We start from the raw sequence: 20,645 nt of genomic DNA on the forward strand, positions 1-20,645 counted from the left end.
TCCTCAACGGCACCAAATCCACATGGAAAAAATTAGACAGTGGAGTACCACAGGGCTCTGTCCTGGGTCCTGTACTCTTTAACATCTTCATCAACGACCTGGATGAGGGAATAAAAGGGGAACTAATAAAATTTGCAGATGACACCAAGCTGGCGGGGGTAGCCAACACCCTTGAGGACAGGCTCAGAGTACAAGAAGACCTAGACAGACTATCACAGTGGGCCCATACCAACAAAATGAGGTTCAACACCGACAAATGCAGAGTCCTCCACCTCGGCAAAAAGAACCCTAGACATACATACAGCCTGGGAGATACCCCACTCAGCAGTAGTGACTGCGAAAGAGATCTTGGAGTCTTGGTGGACAATCAACTAAACATGAGTCAGCAATGTGCAGCAGCAGCCAAAAAAGCCAACTCAATCCTAAGCTGCATCAACAGAGGAATACGCTCCAAGACCAGGGAAGTACTAATACCACTCTACTATGCCCTGGTCAGACCCCACCTGGAGTACTGCATCCAATTCTGGTCACCTCACTACAAAAAAGACATCGAAACTCTGGAGAAGGTGCAAAAAAGAGCAACCAAAATGATTAGGGGACTCGAAACCAAGACTTACGAAGAGAGATTGAGAGAACTGGGCATGGACAGCCTAGAAAAAAGAAGGTCTAGAGGGGACATGATAGCAGTTTACAGATACTTGAGGGGTTGCCACGGTGAGGAGGGGGTCTCTTTATTCCCCAGGGCACCAGAGGGCCGGACGAGGAACAATGGTTGGAAGCTGACCAAGGAGAGATTCAACCTGGAAATAAGGAAGAACTTCCTGACGGTCAGAGCGATCAACCAATGGAACTGCCTGCCAGGGGAGGTGGTGAACTCCCCAACTCTGGACACCTTCAAGAGGAGATTGGACTTCCATTTGGCTGGGGTGCTGTAGGGTTTCCTGCTCAGGCAGGGGGTTGGACTCGATGACCTAACGGTCCCTTTCAACTCTATTAATAAATAAATAAATAAAAATAAATAAAAACCCCCAGAAATAAAAGTGTGGGATGTCCTAAATCTTAGTGTTATAGCTTCTGTTGTTATTATAACTAATTTAAAACTATTTAATTTGAATTAACTGTATTTAAATAAACAAAGTATTATAATTTATTTTATTTTCTACAGGATATGCTACAGCGATTAGGGTAATTATGACTGAATGCTACAGAACATATGTAATAAATAAACCAATCATTTAAAATACAGAAATTTAATCAATAGTCTATAGGCTGCTAGAATTAAACATATAATTATATCATTTGCTTCTGAAACTTGATTTCAGCTCTAATATACTCTAATGCAGGGGTGGGTTCCAATTTTTTTTTACTACCACTCTGTGGGCGTGGCTTATTTTGTAGGTGTGGGTTGATGATCATGTGGTGGGAGGCATGGCTTTATGATTATGTGACTGGGTGTGAGTGGTTTGGCAGTCATGTGACTGGGTAGGAGTAGCTTTGCGGACATGTGACTGAGTGGTCGGGATGTTGCTGGCTGGTCATGTGAGAGGTGGGCATGGCTAACTTGACACCTCTCACCTCAAGGATTAGGGTTAGGGTGCCTGGCCTCGATTCGCCTCAAAGGTCTCAACGAAATACAATTTCCCCATCTATTTACTACTACTGAACATCCAATATATACTATTTAATCCTATCTATATATGCCATATGAGTCCATACACATTGCACAGGCACACAAAAACATACATTATCTACTATATATACTGTATATCTATGTACACACACACACACACCTCTTCTAATACTGCACATTCAACCTCACTGCATGTGGAAAAACACACCCAGATTTCACTGTCTGCCACACATTTAACCATACCTTCTATACATTAGCACATTACACATGCTTTCATATGTACTTTCCTAGCTTGCACATGACTGTTAGAGCCAGAGAATGTCATGGATTGAGTAAAATGGGTGAAATTCACTTAACAATGCTCTTGCTTAGCAATCAAAATTTTGGGCTCAAGTGTGTTCATAAATCAAGGACTATCTCTGCATTCTTCTACATGGCAGCCTTGTCCTAGTAAACTCCTTCTCTTTTCTGGCAATTTTGCTCTTTGTTAGAAGCACCAAAATAATCTAGACAATATAAATTTTCCTGCTGCAGCACTGGGTTGGACTAGATGACCTTTGAAATATCTTCCAGCCCTAAACAGCTGTGCTGTTTCAAACTGTCTTCTGAAGCCACTTTTAATGGCAAGGTTTATGGTGCTTCCTTCCTCTTCTCCCTCCCTCCCTTCCTCTCTCTCTTTCTCATCCCTCGCTCCTTTCCTTCCTTTTTCTTCCTCTTCCTCTCTCTCTCTCTCTCTCTTTATCGTATCTTTTCTCTTTCTACCTCCCTCCCTCTTTTTCCATTCCTGTAAAGAACCCAGAAGGTCTTTGGAAGCAGGGGGGAAAAACCAAACAGATGTTTTGAAACTGAAAACATTCCCATTCAAAACTTTTAAAAAGATTTTAAAAAAGAAAAGAAAAAAAAGATGGTGTCCACAGATTGGCGCCAACCACTCCAGTTCGGTGACATCACCAGCGAGTTGCTACCAGTTCAGATGAACCCGTCTAAACTGGGGGGAAACAACCCCTTCTCTAATGGCAGAAGAATAATGTCGAAATAAATTCTGTCTTGATGTAAACTATACATATTATTCATAAACACTTGCTGCTGCCTTACTTTCTCTGTTAATGTCAGATTAATCAAAGTCTTTTGAAATCAAACTAGCTGAACTAAATTAGCAAATTGCACATAAATGGCAGTTCTATCAAAATAAGGATTTTAAAAGTAAAACCCATTAAAAAAAACAACTGACACACACACACGCACACAAAAGTAAAACCCACATACTGCATGATGCCATTCCTGCTTCTAAATCAATCTGTTAATGGAATAACTGAATTTTCAAACATGGCACCTTCAAAGTGTTTCGGCCTATAACCTACACAATTCCCCTCCACTTAACTGTATGCCAGATGAGAGAAGGATCAAAAACTATTGGAATTTTACTTGTTTGTGCTTGTTTCAAGAACATGGTTTCTGAATACTGTCCTATTATTTAGAGGAAAAAAAATGAACAGACGTTTTGAAACTGAGAACATGCCCATCTTTAGAATAGAACTGTCAAATTCACGACCCACATGCCAGATGCATCATGTATTGGCTACACCCATGCCTGGTATAGTGAAGGGGTAAAAAGTCCTGTTAAGTCATATAACACCACCATAATGATGTAAGTTTGACACCTGTGCTTTAGAAAATTTAAAATTCTAATTATCTCTAATTATCCTTTTTATAAATAGCAATACAGTGATCCCTCGAGTTTCGCGATCTCGAGTTTCGCGAAACGCTATATCGTGAGTTTTCAACCCGGAAGTAAACAACACCATCTGCGCATGCGTGCCTTTTTTTCTATGGCCACGCATGCGTAGATGGTGGAGTTTCCCGCCGGGCAGATAAGCTGCTGGGCGGCTTCCCTGGGTCTTCCCCCTCTTGCCCCAGTAAGACCCCAGCGGCGGCGCGAGCAACGGCGTGGGCGGGCGGGCGGCACGCGCGGGGACACCCCAGCTCCGCTTCCCAGCTGGGAAGCGGCCCCAGCAACGGTGTGGGCCGGCGGGCGGTGCGCGCGCGCTTGGGGAAACCCCAGCTCCGCTTCCCAGCTGGGAAGCGGCCCCAGCAATGGCGTGGGCCGGCGGGTGGTGCGCGCGCGCTTGGGGAAACCCCAGCTCCGCTTCCCAGCTGGGAAGCCGCCCCAGCAACGCGCGCGCGCTTGGGGACATCCCAGCTCCGCTTCCCAGCTGGGAAGCGGCCCCAGCAACGGCGTGGGCGGGTGGGCGATGCGCGCGCGCTTGGGGAAACCCCAGCTCCGCTTCCCAGCTGGGAAGCGGCCCCAGCAACAGCGTGGGCGGGCGGGCGGCACGTGCGCGGGGAAACCCCAGGCACGAGCAACGGGGTGGGCAGGCGAAGGGCGGGCGGCGGTGGAAGTAAAAGCACCATCTGCGCATGCGCAGATGGTGTTTTTACTTCCGCACCGCTACTTCGCGAAAAATCGATCATCGCAAGGGGTCCTGGAACGGAACCCTCGCGATGATCGAGGGACCACTGTAGTGTTATTGCAGTGGTATTCCTAACCTAGCGGTTGCCAAGAAAAAATAATAATGTTGGATTTGGTAACAAATATTTCACAATTGTTACTTTAAAAACAGCTTTTGTGGTAGAAGTTCATTCTTTTAGGACCTGCGAGTGATGGAAGTGTGGCAAATTGCTGTGTCTTAATGAGGTGAATTAATTGAAAGAACATTTCCTTGGTGGTTAATCTGGGAAACATTTTTAAAGGCACCCTGCCTCTACTATTCAGGTGCTTTTGGAAAAGCTGTTCTTGTCTTCCAGCATTTGTAATATGACATGGAATGTATTTATATATGCATGTATATAGGAGCTTTATACATGTATGTATACATGCAGGTATATACCCCATCTTATTGAAGGCAACTTTGCCTGTAGTAGCTCTGACAATGGCAAAGGTGGTGGGAAAAAACTAGCTTGCTATAGTGCTATCCTGAACATTCACTTTGGATACTAAAGCTAAGACTTGTACAGTGGAGGAAGGGGAAAAAGGCAAAAGGCAGAGATAAAGAATTATTTTTTCTTGACAAATAAATAAAAATACAAAACATACCACTAAATCAAACTGGAAAAAGTAGAGAAGTTTTTAAAAAATCTACATCTGAAGTGTCTGAGTTGCAAAATAAAGCATTCTGTACTTCTAATTGAGCCAACAAATATCTCTGTGATGATGGTTCGCTTTAACTATAATGCAGCCTAGTGAGATTGAATACTGATTCTGTGGTAAAAATATTTTAACGTAAGATTTCAGTATTATGTCAGGTTGTCAAAGCTTTGCTGTGTTCAAAATCCATCTACAGTGATCCCTCGATTATCGCGAGGGTTCCGTTCCAAGACCCCTCACGATAATCGATTTTTCGCGATATAGTGGTGCGGAAGTAAAAACACCATCTGCGCATGCGCGCCCTTTTTTCCATGGCCGCGCATGCGCAGATGGTGTTTTTACTTCCGCACCTGGGAAGACCCAGGGAAGGTTCCTTCCGCCGCCCAGCAGCTGATCTGCTCGGCAGCACCGCAGCAGCGAGGAGCCGAAGATCGGGGTTTCCCCTTTGCGTGGGCGGCGGGGAAGACCTAGGGAAGGTTCCTTCGGCCGCCCAGCAGCTGATCTGCTCGGCAGCGCCGCAGCAGCGAGGAGCCGAAGATCGGGGTTTCCCCGCCGCCCACGCAAAGGGGAAACCCAGATCTTCGGCTCCTCGCTGCTGCGGCGCTGCCGAGCAGATCAGCTGCTGGGCGGCCGAAGGAACCTTCCCTGGGTCTTCCCCGCCGCCCACGCGCCACTCAAGAGCAAGAGGGGGAGAGACAGAGAAAGAGAGAGAAGGAAAGAAAGAGATGAGAGAGGGAGGAAGAGAGTGTGAGAGAGGAAGAAGCAAGAGAGAGAAAGAGAGAGAGAAAGATGAGAAAGGAAGAGAGTGACGTCATCGGGTGGGAAAATATTTTTAATTAATATTTTTTGAAAAATCGCGATATAGCGTTTCGCGAAGATCGAGATTGCGAAAATCGAGGGATCACTGTATTCCTAGAATTTGTTTAGGGTTTTGTCTGATAAAGAGGCCTATGGAGAACATGATCTAGCATAGTTATCTTGCTGATTAAGAGGTTAAACAAAAGAAGAATCATTTAATTACAGAAATTGTCTTAACCAAGAATCTCCAGTTCAAGGCACTGAGGGGGTAAGCGGCAGACTTCCTTGCAATGTTAATAAAACAAAAAGTCACCAGTTGAAACATCTTAACATATCGGGTGTTAGATTGCATGGAATTTGACCTGGCATTTCCCCATTTTTTACACATATTCTTTTTTCTTTTTAACCTTGTGGAAATACCCAAGTTGTTTGGTCAGAGAAATTTTCAGTTAAATTCAAATGAATTTGAAAAGATAAAAGCTTTGAAATTCACTTTTTCTATCTTCCCCCTCACTCCATTAATTCTGTTTTTAAAATCAATTCAGCATGGGTTGTCGCCTCCAAGACAATCAGACACAGTTACCAGCTCTAAAAACAGCAGGTGCCCCTCAATAAATAAAAATGTTTGTAATTATTTTGTCGCTGTAAAATGTGGAGCAACTCTCAGTGCTTTATGGGATCATTAATATCTGCTTTTTTCTCAAAAAGGTTATCTCACCTAGGTTAAACCAACATGCTGGAAAACAAAAACAAAAGCAGTTGCAAGAAACAAAACAACACTCTAATTACATTGTACAGGTCATATCAAATAGTGGTACTAAAAATCACAATTTCCCCCCTATGCAGTAGTATCATTGCATAGGAATTGATGAAGCAATATAGTGTTCTCATTTGAAAAATTTGGACTAAAATTCCTGTATACTAAGACTTTACATAGAAAACTGTGCAAATTGCAGCATTATATTGTAAATTCCTCCCGAGCTCATACAAATAGTTAGAAGAGTTAATTAACAAACTGCTGTAATTCATATGTAATCACTTTCAATTTGAGCCTTTTATGTATATTTAGTTCGTAATAATTAACATAATGAGAAAAACATCAGTTTCCTAATTTGACACTTGTAGAAGGGAAGAAAATAGGGATATGATGGAAATAATGTGCCATGTAAGCTTATCTTTGACAGAGGGTCAATTGCCTGGGTTTTCTTGTTATGTAAAAGATAAAGTTATAAGATAGTTTTGGAGGTTATGTGTTGTAACACAAGATAATGTCTTAAAAATACCTCTGGCAGTAGGTCAACTATCTGTATTGTGACCAGACCAGAGATAAGGAATGGCACCAAATCACCTTCAGATAATGTTTATACTCCCTCTCTTGTAAAAACATATAAAAAGATAGTTAAAAGAACCCAAATATTTTGAACTGAGACCTTAAAGACCTGAGAAAATGCTATATAGCTGGCTCCAGGTTGTTGATGATCTAAAGGACATGATCAAATATCTTCAGCTATAGAACTTTACTACAATAAATAAACAACTTTATCTGAGCCGATTATTTTTGAATCATCAAGCTTAATAACTATGCTTGTTTCATTATCTGCAATGCATTTTTTTGGCTGATCAACCTCAGGTTTCATAGTTCTGACACTTACTGGCAACATGCTTTCTTGTGCTATTACCGAAATTTAGTTCTTGGCATCTCTTTCCAAGCTGCTATGGAAAAACTTTGGCAGAAAAAAAATCAAAACAAAAACACTCATAATATTTCTTTATTAAGCACTTTTATCAAGGCACAATGCAGTTCAGGGGGGAGGGGAGAAATCACTGATATAAAATTCTATGGGTGTGTGCACATGCCGTCACCCATTCGCTGCCTCTGGTCTAATTGGACATGAGGCAGTCCCATTAGACTAGAGGTCACCAGCTGCTGGTCTATGGACTACTGGTGGTCCACAAGAAAATTTTGGTGGTTTGCAGAAAAATTATTTGAATTTTTTATATTGTACTAAATCCCCAGGGAGTTGGGTGGCATAAACATCAAACAAACAAACAAACAAAGAAAGAAAGGGATAAACTATGGCCCCTGGGCCGGATATGTGCAATGAACTTTTATATTGCTGCAGAGATATCCCCCTTTGGGGTCTTTTTGTGTGGGTTGGAGGGAAGCAGAAATTCCGAATTGGGATCTGCTTCAGCCTCCCAATGTGGGGCTTTGGCTGAAGATTGGAGGGAAGCTCCACTGTTGGCAAAGAGCCAGAGGGCCTTGTTCCAGTGGGACTGACTCATGGCCTGGAACTGACTGACCATCTCAGCCCTCTGAGCCTCCAGGCACTGGTACCTGGCCTTGCACTCCCTCTGGTCTTCCCTCTACTTGAAAAGCCTATGCTCGTAGTCCTCAGTGAAGTACTTCTTGGCCAGATCCAATTTGAACTGAGGCAGCTGTTTTGCCAACTCTTTCTCATGGTGGCTGCTTAGCTCTAACAGCTACTTCCTCTTGGGGCTCTAAGAAGCCCAGGCAGTCAGGGGAGGAGTGTTTGGGATGGGAGGGACGAGTAGAGGCTGGCAAGGTGCCTCTCAACATGAGTGACATTGAGTTGGCCATGCCCACCCAATCACATGCTTACCTAGACATGCCCACCCAGCTGGTCATTAAGCAGGTCATATTAGTGGTCCACAGAATTTAAAATTATGAATTTAATGATCCTTGAGGTCTGAAAGATTGGTGACCCTTGCCCTAGCATGTCTTCTTCTCATTCACCCACACATTCCATTGTAGCGATTAAGTTTCTTTCTCTAAATTTTCTGTGTTTTCAAAGAATAAAAATAATGAATATTTCTGCTAGATCTTTTAATTAATTTCCATATTTGGCACTTGAATCTTTAATTGCTTCATTTATAAATGTACTCGGTGTTAGCATTTGAGTTACTTCCACAACAGAATAATTAGGTCACCTTAGAGTTCTAATCTTGACAGTTCTCTCACCACAAATAAATACAGTGGTACCTCAAGATACAAACCCCTCGTCTTACGAACAACTCGTGATACAAACCCGGGGTTCAGAAAATTTTTGCCTCTTCTTACGAACTTTTTTCGAGTTACGAACCAGCATTCGGAGACTGCTGGGAAGCCGTGCGGCTGTTTTAAAAGGTGACAGCCGGGCGGCGGGGCTTCCCAGAACCCTCCCGAACGCCGGTTCGTAATTCGAACAAAGTTCGTAAGAAGAGGCAAAATTTTGCTGAACCCCGGGTTCGGTTTGGGAGGTTGCTGGGAAGCCCCCCAGGCTGGCTGCGACCTTTTAAAACACCCGCACCGCTTCCCAGCTGTCTCCCGAAGCCGAACGCGTTCGGCTTCGGGAGACAGCTGGGAAGCGGCGCGGGTGTTTTAAAAGGTCGCAGCCGGCCTGGGGGGCTTGCCAGCACCCCCCCGAACCCCAAACCCGGGTTCTGGGGGGGTGCTGGCAAGCCTCCCAGGCCGGCTGCGACCTTTTAAAACACCCGCGCCGCTTCCCAGCTGTCTCCCGAAGCCGAACGCGGAAGTTCGGCTTTAGCGTTCGGCTTCAGGAGACACCTGGGAAGCGGCGCGGGTGTTTTAAAAGGTCGCAGCCGGCCTGGGGGCCTTGCCAGCACCCCCGAACCCCGAACCTGGGTTCGGGGGGGTGCTGGCAAGCCCCCCAGGCTGGCTGTCACCTTTTAAAACAGCTGCGCGGCTTCCCAGCAGTCGTCGAAAGCCGTTTTTTTGCGTGGGTTTTTTTGGTTGCACGGATTAATTGACTTTACATTGTTTCCTATGGGAAACAATGTTTCATCTTACGAACCTTTTGTCTTACGAACCTCCTCCTTGCACCAATTAAGTTCGTATTATGAGGTATTACTGTATATACATATAAGAATAAAACTCCTGCAAATTCAGTCATGATTTTTTAGACAAATATTCTTAATTGCCTTCCTCCTTTTGCTTTTTTTTTTTTTTTCTATGGAGATAGACTTGGTCAGTTATTTTCTAGGTGTAGAAATTTATTTTTTTGTACCCCTGATGAATCTATACTGGAAAAAAGGGGGAAAGTATGGAAATCATTGAATAGACTGCACAGAATACAACAATATCCAGATGAACAATTGGAGCTATCTAGTTGTTTCTGCTCTTTGTGATGGTGGTGACATGCAGACATATGTATATCTGCTCTTTGTGCCCTGATCAGTGTAAACTTGAGTTAATGGCAGCATGACAGAACACAATTTCGTAAAGCCTTAAAAACCTACCTCTGCCGGTGGGCATGGGGGCTGTGAGTTATGAGATTGTCTCTGGCCGATACTAGATATGATTGGATTGGATGAATGTGTGTGAGTGTACATGGGGTCTTTTAAAATATTTTTTAGTAAATTTTCATAATTTTATAGTTATTTAGATTTCTCATATATTATTATATTTAATGTTGCATGCCGCCCTGAGTCACCTCGAGAAGGGTGGCATAGAAATCTAATAAACAAACAAATAAATAAACAAATAAACAAAATATTAATGGTTGCTAGTTTCTGGGCAAGATCTGTTTAATTTGTACATACTTTAATCTTCTACTTTATATTTTAAATTTTGTGTCACATAATATGCCTTATTTTAATTCTGATACTGAGATAGTTGAAAAGGAGATGTTGCTGCTTTATGGATGAACTGTTTATGGACTTTCTGTGAGATATATTGGATGCCATAGGGAAATAATTCAGGGGTTTTCTTACATTTTATTTGGCTATCGGATGTACTCACCAAAGTTCACTTTTTGGTTCAAATCTTCAGCTGCAGTGATGCTGGTACCTGAAAAGAAGACAGAAGATGGGTTTGAACAGCACCTTGGTGTTAATTACTTGGGACATTTCTTGTTGACAAATCTCCTCTTGGATACACTGAAGCAATCAGGAACACATAGCCACAATGCTCGGATTATCACTCTCTCATCAGCCACACATTATGTAGGTGAACTACATCTTCATGATTTACAAAGCAGGTATGTAATTTTTTGTCCTAATATTATTAATTTCTCCCACCCACTGTAAAGTATTTATTAAGTGGGCCAGTTGTCCTTTCATTCTATAACTACCTTCAGATTAAAATATATTAAAAAGAAATTGGAGTGTGCATAGAGAAGATTTGTATGAGGATGGCTGCAAAGAGGATCAAAGAAAGATTACATAAGCCAGTTTCTGAAAAAATAAAATATTTAGAATGTTATATATAAGGTAAATAGTCCAGATTTATTTATTTTATGTTTGTTTGCAGGCATGCAGTGTGTACCTATAGGACTTTAAAAAAATTTGGATGAGAGAAGCTTTGAAATGTCATTTTTCACTTCTCCTCTTCTCAACATTTTCTCATCAGTTATGTTTTGCATTAGACCAGATTTCTTGAACATATTTGCCATTTGACAGTAATTCTGGCAAGTATTAATTTTAATTTGTTCCACATAAACCTCTCTATTCATCTGTCTGCCCAGAGCTCAACATTTTGCGACATTTTGATTATGGAGTTAATTTGTTCTCTCTCTCTCTCTTGCATCTGTCATCTTACTACATCTTTGCTTGCTCTTGTTAATATTATTGCTGTAAAAGAAGACACCATAACATCTGTGGGTTAAAATTATTGATTGGTGATTTAATAAAACATATTAGTCATTACAGACAAAAATATGGCCAATTGAATGCAAACATCACTATTTATAAATAAAAATTAATATTTTTCTGTACATAAAATTATAGTAATTGTATTAAATGTAAAATTCAGAGGTTTTTACCCAAACTTTGAAATCCCCAGACATTTTCCCATTTCCATACCTCTATGTTTCTTTTTTGAGTTTGAATTATTAGATTAATAATCTTCATTGGCATTCTTCTTATGTGGACTAGTTGCATTTGTACACATGAAAAATGTGCAGTATTTAAAAAAAATTGTGTGGGGAGAAAGAAAGTCCTCTTTAAATTTGGTAATAACACCACATCTCAACTCTTGAAACATAAACTGACCAATTTCTATAATTTGTTATTTCAAAAACAAATAACAACAATTATCTGAACTTTTTTTTATTAAGGGAAATGCATAAGTGAACCATTGGGCCTACCGTCCCTGTCCTACTGTCCTATTATCTTCTTTTATCATTACTTACTACTTATGTTATGCTTATACAAACTACAATCCTATACTTGTTTGAATGAATGAACGAATAAACAAACAAACAAACAAACAAATATAAAATCACATCAATTTGCAGGAAATTAAGTAAAATAGTATTTTCTGCATAAAAAGTGCTATTCCTTCTTTATTGCTATTGGTGTATTAAATGTGTTTTGCATGACTATAAAATATCCTACATATACTCTTAGTTCTTTACTCCTTAGCTGTGCAAGAATATTTTCATCATTCTTCACATATATGTCAGAAGACTTATAATAATAGTAATAAAGATTACATCTAGTGTTAGTGTGAAATGAGAATGCTTTACAATTTGGTATAGATATATATCAATATACACTTGGGGTGTGTACATTTGTTTCATGATTTACAACACTCAATTCTCCACTGCATCTGGAAGGAGAGTCCAACATGGGTAATAAACCAATCCTATTGGTAGAGACTGAGTTATAATTAGCATAAAATTAGCTACCGCCCCCTTACTGCTCCCATGAGCCCCAGTTTTAAAAACTCAGTCTAAGAGTAGAGACATACTGAGTTTTACTCCTGAGGAGTTTTATTATTTTTATTAATTTTCTTACATATATGTAACATTGAAATTGTAATAAATTGATAGAAGTTGACCTGTTTAATCTTGTGCTTTGTCTTTCAGGAAGAAGGAACACAGAAGACAGATGAACAGGAGAAGGGGTCTCTGCCCTCCGCGGGCAGCACCCCCAACGATCCTCCTTAGGGGTCTTGTATTCCCTCCGTGGGAACACCCCGTAGAGGAGCACCCAGCCTGGGGTCCCTGACCTCCGTGGTCAGACCAGGGCTGTCGGCTGAAGGTGGAGGGGTCCGCCCCCTCCACTGGGTAGCCTGAAGGCGCTGTAGCGAGGCTCCCAGCAGAGAGCGGAGCTGCGCCTCTCAGCTGTTCGGCGGCCGCCGAACAAGCCGCCGCCGGCGGCTAGGAAGCCGCAGGGCGAGCAGAGCGCGCTCGGACGGCCGGGATCGGTGCCAAGATCGCCGGAGAAGCAGCGGACGGCTGCTATGGCCACAATGGGGGCTGGAAGCCGCAGCGCTCCCCCCCACGCCCACCCGGAAGGGAGAAAAAGCCGCGAAAGGCATGGGGGCCGCCATCTTGGTTGCTACTTGCGCAACCCAAAGAGCGGTAACCGGAAGTCCTCCGACAGCTGGTGGGCGCGAAGAGGCTATATGCCCAGTGCGCATGAGCAATTGGCCAGAAAGACGGTGGCCATTTTTCTTCTTGACTCTGAGCCAGCAAAATTACTGTGCCACGAGCTTGCAGGCCCAAAGGATTCTTCAGTTACTACTACTGTGAGTACATGGAAGAACAAGTGGGAACCGAGAGGGCTACCTCCCCTACTATGGCCAAAGAAAAGCCCAAGGGGAAGGCTAAAGAGAAGTCTAAAACTTCACAGGCCTCAGCTTCGGCCTCATCCATAAGGGAGGCCGAAAAACGCATTAAGGCCCTTGAGAAGAAGCTGGAGGCAGCCTTACAGGCCTCCCCATCTACAGTACCACTGGGCCAGAGGCAGGCAACACCAGAACAAGCCACCACGCTCAGCTTTGGCCTACCTGAAGGGGACTGGTCACCAGATTGCCTCACACCATGTCTTCCCCAGGCCCCTCATGGAACAGACCAGGGTCAGCTAGCCAGACTGGAAGGAGTTCCATGGGCCCAACAGCCACATTCACCCCCACAGCGGCGGGACTGAGGGCACAGGCAAGCACCTGGCAGGACATGCCACCAGACTTGCAGGACCTTATTGCAAACGTCTATTCACAGGGCATAACAGCCGGGGCCAACAGATATGCTCAGCAACCATCTCAACCAGGACAGGTCTGGTCAGCACCGCCCCCCTCAGGCTTGGGGTCCTTATCTGAGGAACCACTTATGGGAGAGGACAGTGATAGGGAGTATGAGCTCTCTGAGGATGAAACAACTCCCGAGCAACCCCAACCGGTAGGCCTGTTTAAGCCAGCCTTGTTCAGGACTCTGTTGTTTAAGGCTAAACAGGTAATGAACCTACCAGGTACAACCAAGACACCGGAGGATTCAGAAAAAACCCCGGATGCCTTGCTACAGGAATCCCAGCCTGAGTCTGAGCATTTCCCGGCATCAAATATTTTCCTGCAAGGAGCCAAGCGCCCTTGGCAATATCCAGCGGCGGCTCAAGGCCCATCCAATCTGGAACATCGATTTTACACGTTCGACGAGGAAGTGGAGAAACTCCTGGAGTTCCCACCCATCGACCAACCGGTAGTGACTTTGGTCTCCAGCGCCCTGGTACCCTCCGAAACAGGAGAGAGCCTAAAACCGGAGGACCGGAAGGCAGAGATACTCCTGAAAAAGGGACACCAGATGGCGGGATGGGGATTCAGGGCAGCAGCGGCCGCTTCGTTTATCAACAGGGCTTCCCTCCGGTGGATACAAGAGATGCAATCTCGCATGGGACCAGAGGACGGCAGACTACGCCAGGATCTAGCTAAACTGCGAGCCGCGGCGGAATTCTCCGCAGATGCCACGTTGCACGCTGCTAAGTTTTCCAGCAGGGGCATGGCCACCACACTTGCGGCCCGCCGTCTCCTGTGGCTCCGTCATTGGCCTGCCGATTTGAAGTCCAAATGGAGACTGGCATCAGCCCCATTTCAGGGATCTATGCTCTTTGGAGATATTCTGGACAAGGTCCTCATTGAGGACAAGGACAAGAGGAAGGTCCTACCCAGAGCAGGCAGGCGGCAAGACCGGAGGTCGGCGCCATATTCAAGGCGCCAAACACCCCGCTGGGACAACACTGCAGGAGCAGGCCAGAGTCAGAGACCGTACACACAGGGTCAGTACTCCAACCAAACCTTCAGAAGCGACCGGGGGTCATTCCAAGATCGATCCAGAGGCTACCAAGGTTCGAGAAGGCCCTTTCGAGGGAATAACCAGAGGGGCTTCCGCCGCTCAAAGTGACTCTGCCACCCAGTTTCCTCTCGGCGGGAAGCTCCAGCACTTCCACGCCTCTTGGTACGCCACCACCACAGACCAATGGGTCAGGGCCACGGTGGCAGGGGGACTATGCCTGGAATTTGTGGGCTTACCCCCCAGCCGGTTTATACACTGCCCACAAATCAGGAAACTGCAAGACAAGCAGCGACTACAAAACGAGATCGCTCATTTGCTGGAGATTCAAGCAATAGAACCGGTTCCACAACAAGAGCAGGGGAAAGGATTTTACTCAAGAATCTTCATTGTCCCCAGAGCCTCGGGAGGCTGCAGGTTGATTCTCAACCTAAAACAACTCAACCTCTTCATAAAGTACCGGCGTTTTCGCATGCATTCGCTGCAAACTATTTTGACCTCCATCAGATCACACGACCTGCTAACGTCTATCGACTTAAAGGAAGCGTACCTTCACGTCCCCATACACACAGCACACCGGAAGTACCTACGGTTTTGTTCAGAGGGGATGCACTTCCAATACAAAGCCATGCCATTTGGCCTTTCGTCAGCCCCACGGACTTTTACCAAGCTCCTGGACGCCCTGACGGCACACCTGCGATCTCAATCCATCAGACTGATGGCGTACCTGGACGATATCATCATACTGTCCAGGTCGCCAGCGCAGGCAACCAAGGACCTAAACCGGACCATACGGACTTTGGAGGATCATGGCTTTACCATCAATCTGGAAAAGAGCCAATTGGTCCCCAATACCAATCTTTTACATCTGGGAGCGGTCATAGACACTTTGGCGAGCTCAGTCTCACTCTCCCCAGAAAGAATCGCAAATATACGACGGTTGATGGCCGAACTCAACCAAAGCAGACGGGTTCCCATGTCACTGTTGTCAAAGGTGTTGGGAACCCTAGTCTCGACTATAGGGATTGTGCCTTGGGCCAGACACCATATCCGAGACCTACAGTGGTTTCTACTACCGGCGCAAAGGGCCAAGGTGAGTCACTCACATCGGCAGACACGTATCCCACAGCAAGTCAGGGTTTCCCTGAGATGGTGGACATCAACCGCAATACTCAGAGGTTCCTCCTTTCAAACACAAGACAAGATGATCCTCACTACAGATGCCAGCCTTTACGGTTGGGGAGCTCACATCGGCCCCCACATGGCGCAGGGCAAGTGGTCGGTAGAGGAATTGACACCTATAAACATCAACTTCCTCGAACTCAGAGCGGTCTTCCTGGCGCTCCAAGCCTTCCAAGCTATTGTCCAGGACAAACACATACTAGTGCTTACGGACAATGTGGCGACCAGAGCCCACTTGAACCATCAAGGGGGTACCAGGTCGCGCCGCCTCATGGACGAGACGGCGAAACTTTTCAATTGGGCTGAACTTCACCTAGCGTCCTTGTCCGCAGAGCACATAGCCGGGACCACCAACACCCAGGCGGACTGGCTCAGCAGGGCTACACTAGACCCATCGGAGTGGAGGCTGGATCCGGCCCTTTTTCAACAGATATCGCACAGGTTTGGGACTCCATCTGTGGACCTGTTCGCCACTCACCGAAATGCGCAGACCCCAAGGTTATATTCACGTTTCCCGGAACCGAGATCAGAAGGGGTCAATGCCCTACGGTCAGCTTGGCCGACAGGACTACTATACGCATTTCCCCCAGTGAACCTGATACCAAGGGTCATAGAAAAGATTCTCCAGGAAAGGGCAGAGGTCCTGATGGTGGCGCCACACTGGCCACGTCGGCCGTGGTTTGCCGACCTGATGGCTCTGTCATTAGAACCACCGTGGAGGATGCCAGACAACATCGTCACTCTCAGCCAGGGGAACCTGTTACACCCGGATCCTCAGTGGCTACAACTAACCGTCTGGCACTTGAAAGGCACAGGTTGAGACATCAAGACCTGCCGGAGAAGGTCATCGATACCATTCAGGCTGCTCGACGTCCCTCGACCTCCAGGATATACCAGGCCACATGGGCGGCCTTCTGCACCTTTTGCGACAAGGAGGGCAAGAATCCCACGGGAGCATCGGTAATTACGGTGCTGGAATTCCTGCAAGCAGGAATAGACCGGGGTCTAGCCCCTAACACGTTGAGGAGACAGGTGGCAGCACTTTCTACCATGGTTCAAATACCAGAGGCTCGTTCGCTAGCTCACCATGCGTGGGTAAGAGACTTTATACGGGGAGCCTCAAACTCACATACACCACCGGTACGAAGATTTCCCTCTTGGGACCTATCACTCGTACTCAAGGCCTTGACAAAACCACCTTTTGAGCCTTTGAGATCAATCCCACTTAGGCTCCTTTCCTTGAAGACAGCCTTCTTAGTAGCGGTCACATCGGCACGCAGGGTGTCAGAGATTTCAGCACTCTCAGTGAGACCGGACTTATGTATATTTTACCCGGACAGAGTGGTGCTCCGTTTGGATCCGTCGTTTGTTCCCAAGGTGAATACTCTATTTCACAGGAAACAGGAACTTATATTACCGGACTTCTGCGCACATGGAGACCATCCATCCGAATTAAGATGGCATAAGGTCGATGTACGGCGAGCTATAAAGATTTATATCAGGAGAACTGCAGAATTCAGGAAGTCGGAAACCTTGTTTGTTTCCTTTGCTCAACACAGGATGGGACTTGGACTATCTTCCAAATCGATAAGCCGTTGGCTAAAGGAATGCATCCTGGAAGCCTACAGAGCGGGAGGACACGACCCTCCGCAGGGCTTAACAGCTCATTCAACCAGAAGTGCAGCCACATCGGCGGCCTGGACGACACAGGCCTCTATAGAGGACATTTGCAGAGCTGCTACCTGGGCGGCACCTACGACATTTATTAAGCACTACAAGTTGGACTCATTTGCGTCTGCTGAGGCAGCGTTTGGTAGACGGGTGCTACAGAAAGTGTGTGCATCTCCAACGTCCCAGTCCAGACCTTCTCCCTCCCATGGGCAGTAAATCTTTGGTATATCCCATGTTGGACTCTCCTTCCAGATGCAGTGGAGAAGACCCGTTGTACCTACCTGAACGGTCTTCTCGATGCACTGGAAGGAGAGTCCAAACCCACCCGACTAGTTGAAGTTCAGAGACGTCGGAGATGGGAAGTTACAGTTAATTGTATTAATAAAATTTGGTTATCCTCTTACACCTTTTCCTCGTTTTTAAAACTGGGGCTCATGGGAGCAGTAAGGGGGCGGTAGCTAATTTTATGCTAATTATAACTCAGTCTCTACCAATAGGATTGGTTTATTACCCATGTTGGACTCTCCTTCCAGTGCATCGAGAAGACCGTTCAGGTAGGTACAACGGGTCTTCTACAACAATTCAAACTACAGTATATGTCTTTTCTTTCTGTAGGACAAAAAGTCCTCAGACAGGGTCAACACCATCTGTTGGCTGAAGTATAGAGATTGTTTTTAGATCACACCCAAGGGCACCTTCATCTCCAGCGGTCTTTTGCTTTTTTCTTTGAATCACAATAAAATCACATTCTGCTTTAAAATGTTTCTGTAGATCCAGCAGAAGAGGTTTATTCTGTAGACTCAGGTGGGAATAAACCCACCCGACTCTACAGAAGCTCAGGCTTTCTAGGAAGTATTATTCTAAGCCCAGTTTTGATAATAGGTACTTCACAGTTCATCTGAAACTTCAGTAGCTGTGTACAAGCATGCTTCACTGAGGATCCTGCAGTCGGTATTTTCCTAATGTATGCAGTTCAGTTCTTGTATTTTGCAGCAATGGCTCAGCATCCTGGAAGTTAAAATCAGCACTCAGAAAACACTCAGATTAGACATAGTGTCCTTTAATTGCAAAATAAATTGATTTCATTTTGGGTTGCTGTTCAGAATGGAGGAACTGAATCATTCTTCTTCTCTTCCTCTGTATCTATCATTTTAGTTTTCTTGACTTACAAAAAAATAATGGAAGAAACATACAATTTTAAGTATTTTGTTCCTGAATGTGGGAGTAGTTTTTGTACTGTGTTGTAAATCTTCAACTCATGCAAATATATATTTCCTTGCTTTCAAAAGTTTCCTCAGTTCATTTTGTAAGCACAAAACTTAATGGTAGTTAAATTAATATGTAATTTAGGTGTGCAGCTTTTTCTTTACTGCATATCTTTGAAACTGCATGTGCATATAAAAAGGAATAATGTACTTTTATATTCATTCATTTCAAAGTAAAAATTCTTCTAATGGATAGCTCTTTTTGCCCTGTTACAAAAGTCCATCATTTACTTCAAAAGATGTACTGTAATTTGCATTCAGATCCTTTGTATGTTTGAAATTACAATATGTGCTTTCTTTCAAGAAGGAAAACAAGAAACATTATGCCTCATTAGAATCTGACTCCAGATTCTTTAGGATGGGCAAGCAATTAGGTAGCTCCTTTTGTAAAAGCAAAATCTGTTGAATTTCATGCTCATGGTTTACACTATGACTACATAATAAAACATTGCATCTGCACTTACTAAGAACAATCCTTAATTTCAGTAAATTATTATACAAATAATTATTATTGATCTCACCTGTTTCCAATTTTGCATTTTACTGTGATAGAGATCCCCCCCCCCCCCCTGCCCCAGTTGTGTCTGATTCTTCAAGACTGGCTGGACAAATCTCTGCAGATTTCTCGGCAAGATTTCAGAAATGATTTGCCATTGTCTCTTTCCTACCACTGAGAGAAAACTATTCCAGGGACAGCCATTTAACTTTATGTCTAGGGAAGCACTAGAATTCACATTCTCCTAGCTTCTAGCCTGTTGTCTTAACCACTGCACCAAACATGCTGTCCATAGATTAAATTACATTTTGCCAAATAGTAGGATGATTCCTGCCCACATACATAAGGGATTTGAGGTCTAATTAGTAATTATATCCTGAAACTATCTTGTGCCTTAGTATTTGTTATAGCACTCTCACTATAAGAACATGATAAATTCTGAAACAGGAGATTTTGCATCAAAAAGATTTATGTCCTGAGTGTGTCTCTGCAGAAATTCTTTAGCCTTTAAAAGCTTTTTTTATGTCTTTGAAATGTTAATAGTTTTAAATCTTTGAAAACTCAAGTACCAAATATTTATCTGAAGGGGAAAGTATACTGTGCTTGTTACCCAGAAAAAGCAAAATACAAACTTTCACACTACCACTAGCTTCTTGCTAAGTGCCTCTGGATTGAGACCAGTAGCTTCCACACAATAAATGTATGTGAATCACACATTTTAGAAGTGTTTACTGATATTAATGCATAATTCTGAACTCAGACTCCAAAAATTAAGGATAGAATTGGGCAAAAAACCCAAGTCAATTGAATTCAAATAATTACATTTAAATAAGGTCACTGTGGGGGATGTACAGATCTTTAAAGAGATACTATTCTACTGCCAGGCCCATTTCCTGCATCTTATCCAGATCTCAGTTACATGTGACTGTTTTCTCATCCACAATCAAATAATGGATGATGACAGTCTTACTGTTTATGACGCTGGCATTCAATAGCATAGCCCAGGTCTGGTGAACGTCTTAGTGACCTGGTTTAGAGATGAATACCAAGGCTGGAGGTATCAATCATCAGCCTGGCCATACCCTCAAGTGGTCCGGTGCAGCTTCTTGCTATATATCTCTCTTTTTCCATCATGACCTTGATGAAGCTATATGGAGTCATAGATTAACAATTTTCAGCTGGGGGGAAAAACAAGACCAATTTTTCATTTTTATAATTTGATGGATTTTAATCCAGTCATTTTTCAAAACTCATCAAACAAATAGGCTTATCATAATCCTGTACCTTTAAAAATACCATGATTCAGATAAGATTAAAGAATGAACCTGAAAAAGACTGTGTTCAGGATTGACTTATGTAAACATACTGGCAAGAACGTGCAGTTGTGTTAAGAAAGAAGGAAAATAAAATGGAAGAACAAATAGCCAAC

The 20,645-nt window shown here is 44.1% G+C and overlaps 1 protein-coding gene across 1 annotated transcript in view; it reads left to right on the forward strand.

Annotated features, from left to right (window-relative positions):
• LOC139166800 (E3 SUMO-protein ligase ZBED1-like) overlaps positions 1–20,645 on the forward strand; it is a 147,227-nt gene that overhangs the window by 72,221 nt on the left and 54,361 nt on the right. Inside the window, exon 5 of the mRNA XM_070750885.1 lies at positions 10,366–10,573. Coding sequence (XP_070606986.1) covers positions 10,366–10,573 — 208 coding nt within the window. The remainder of the gene's footprint in view (positions 1–10,365; positions 10,574–20,645) is intronic.

This window comes from Erythrolamprus reginae, chromosome 4 (genome assembly GCF_031021105.1).
Source record: "Erythrolamprus reginae isolate rEryReg1 chromosome 4, rEryReg1.hap1, whole genome shotgun sequence".
Lineage (NCBI taxonomy): Eukaryota > Metazoa > Chordata > Lepidosauria > Squamata > Dipsadidae > Erythrolamprus > Erythrolamprus reginae.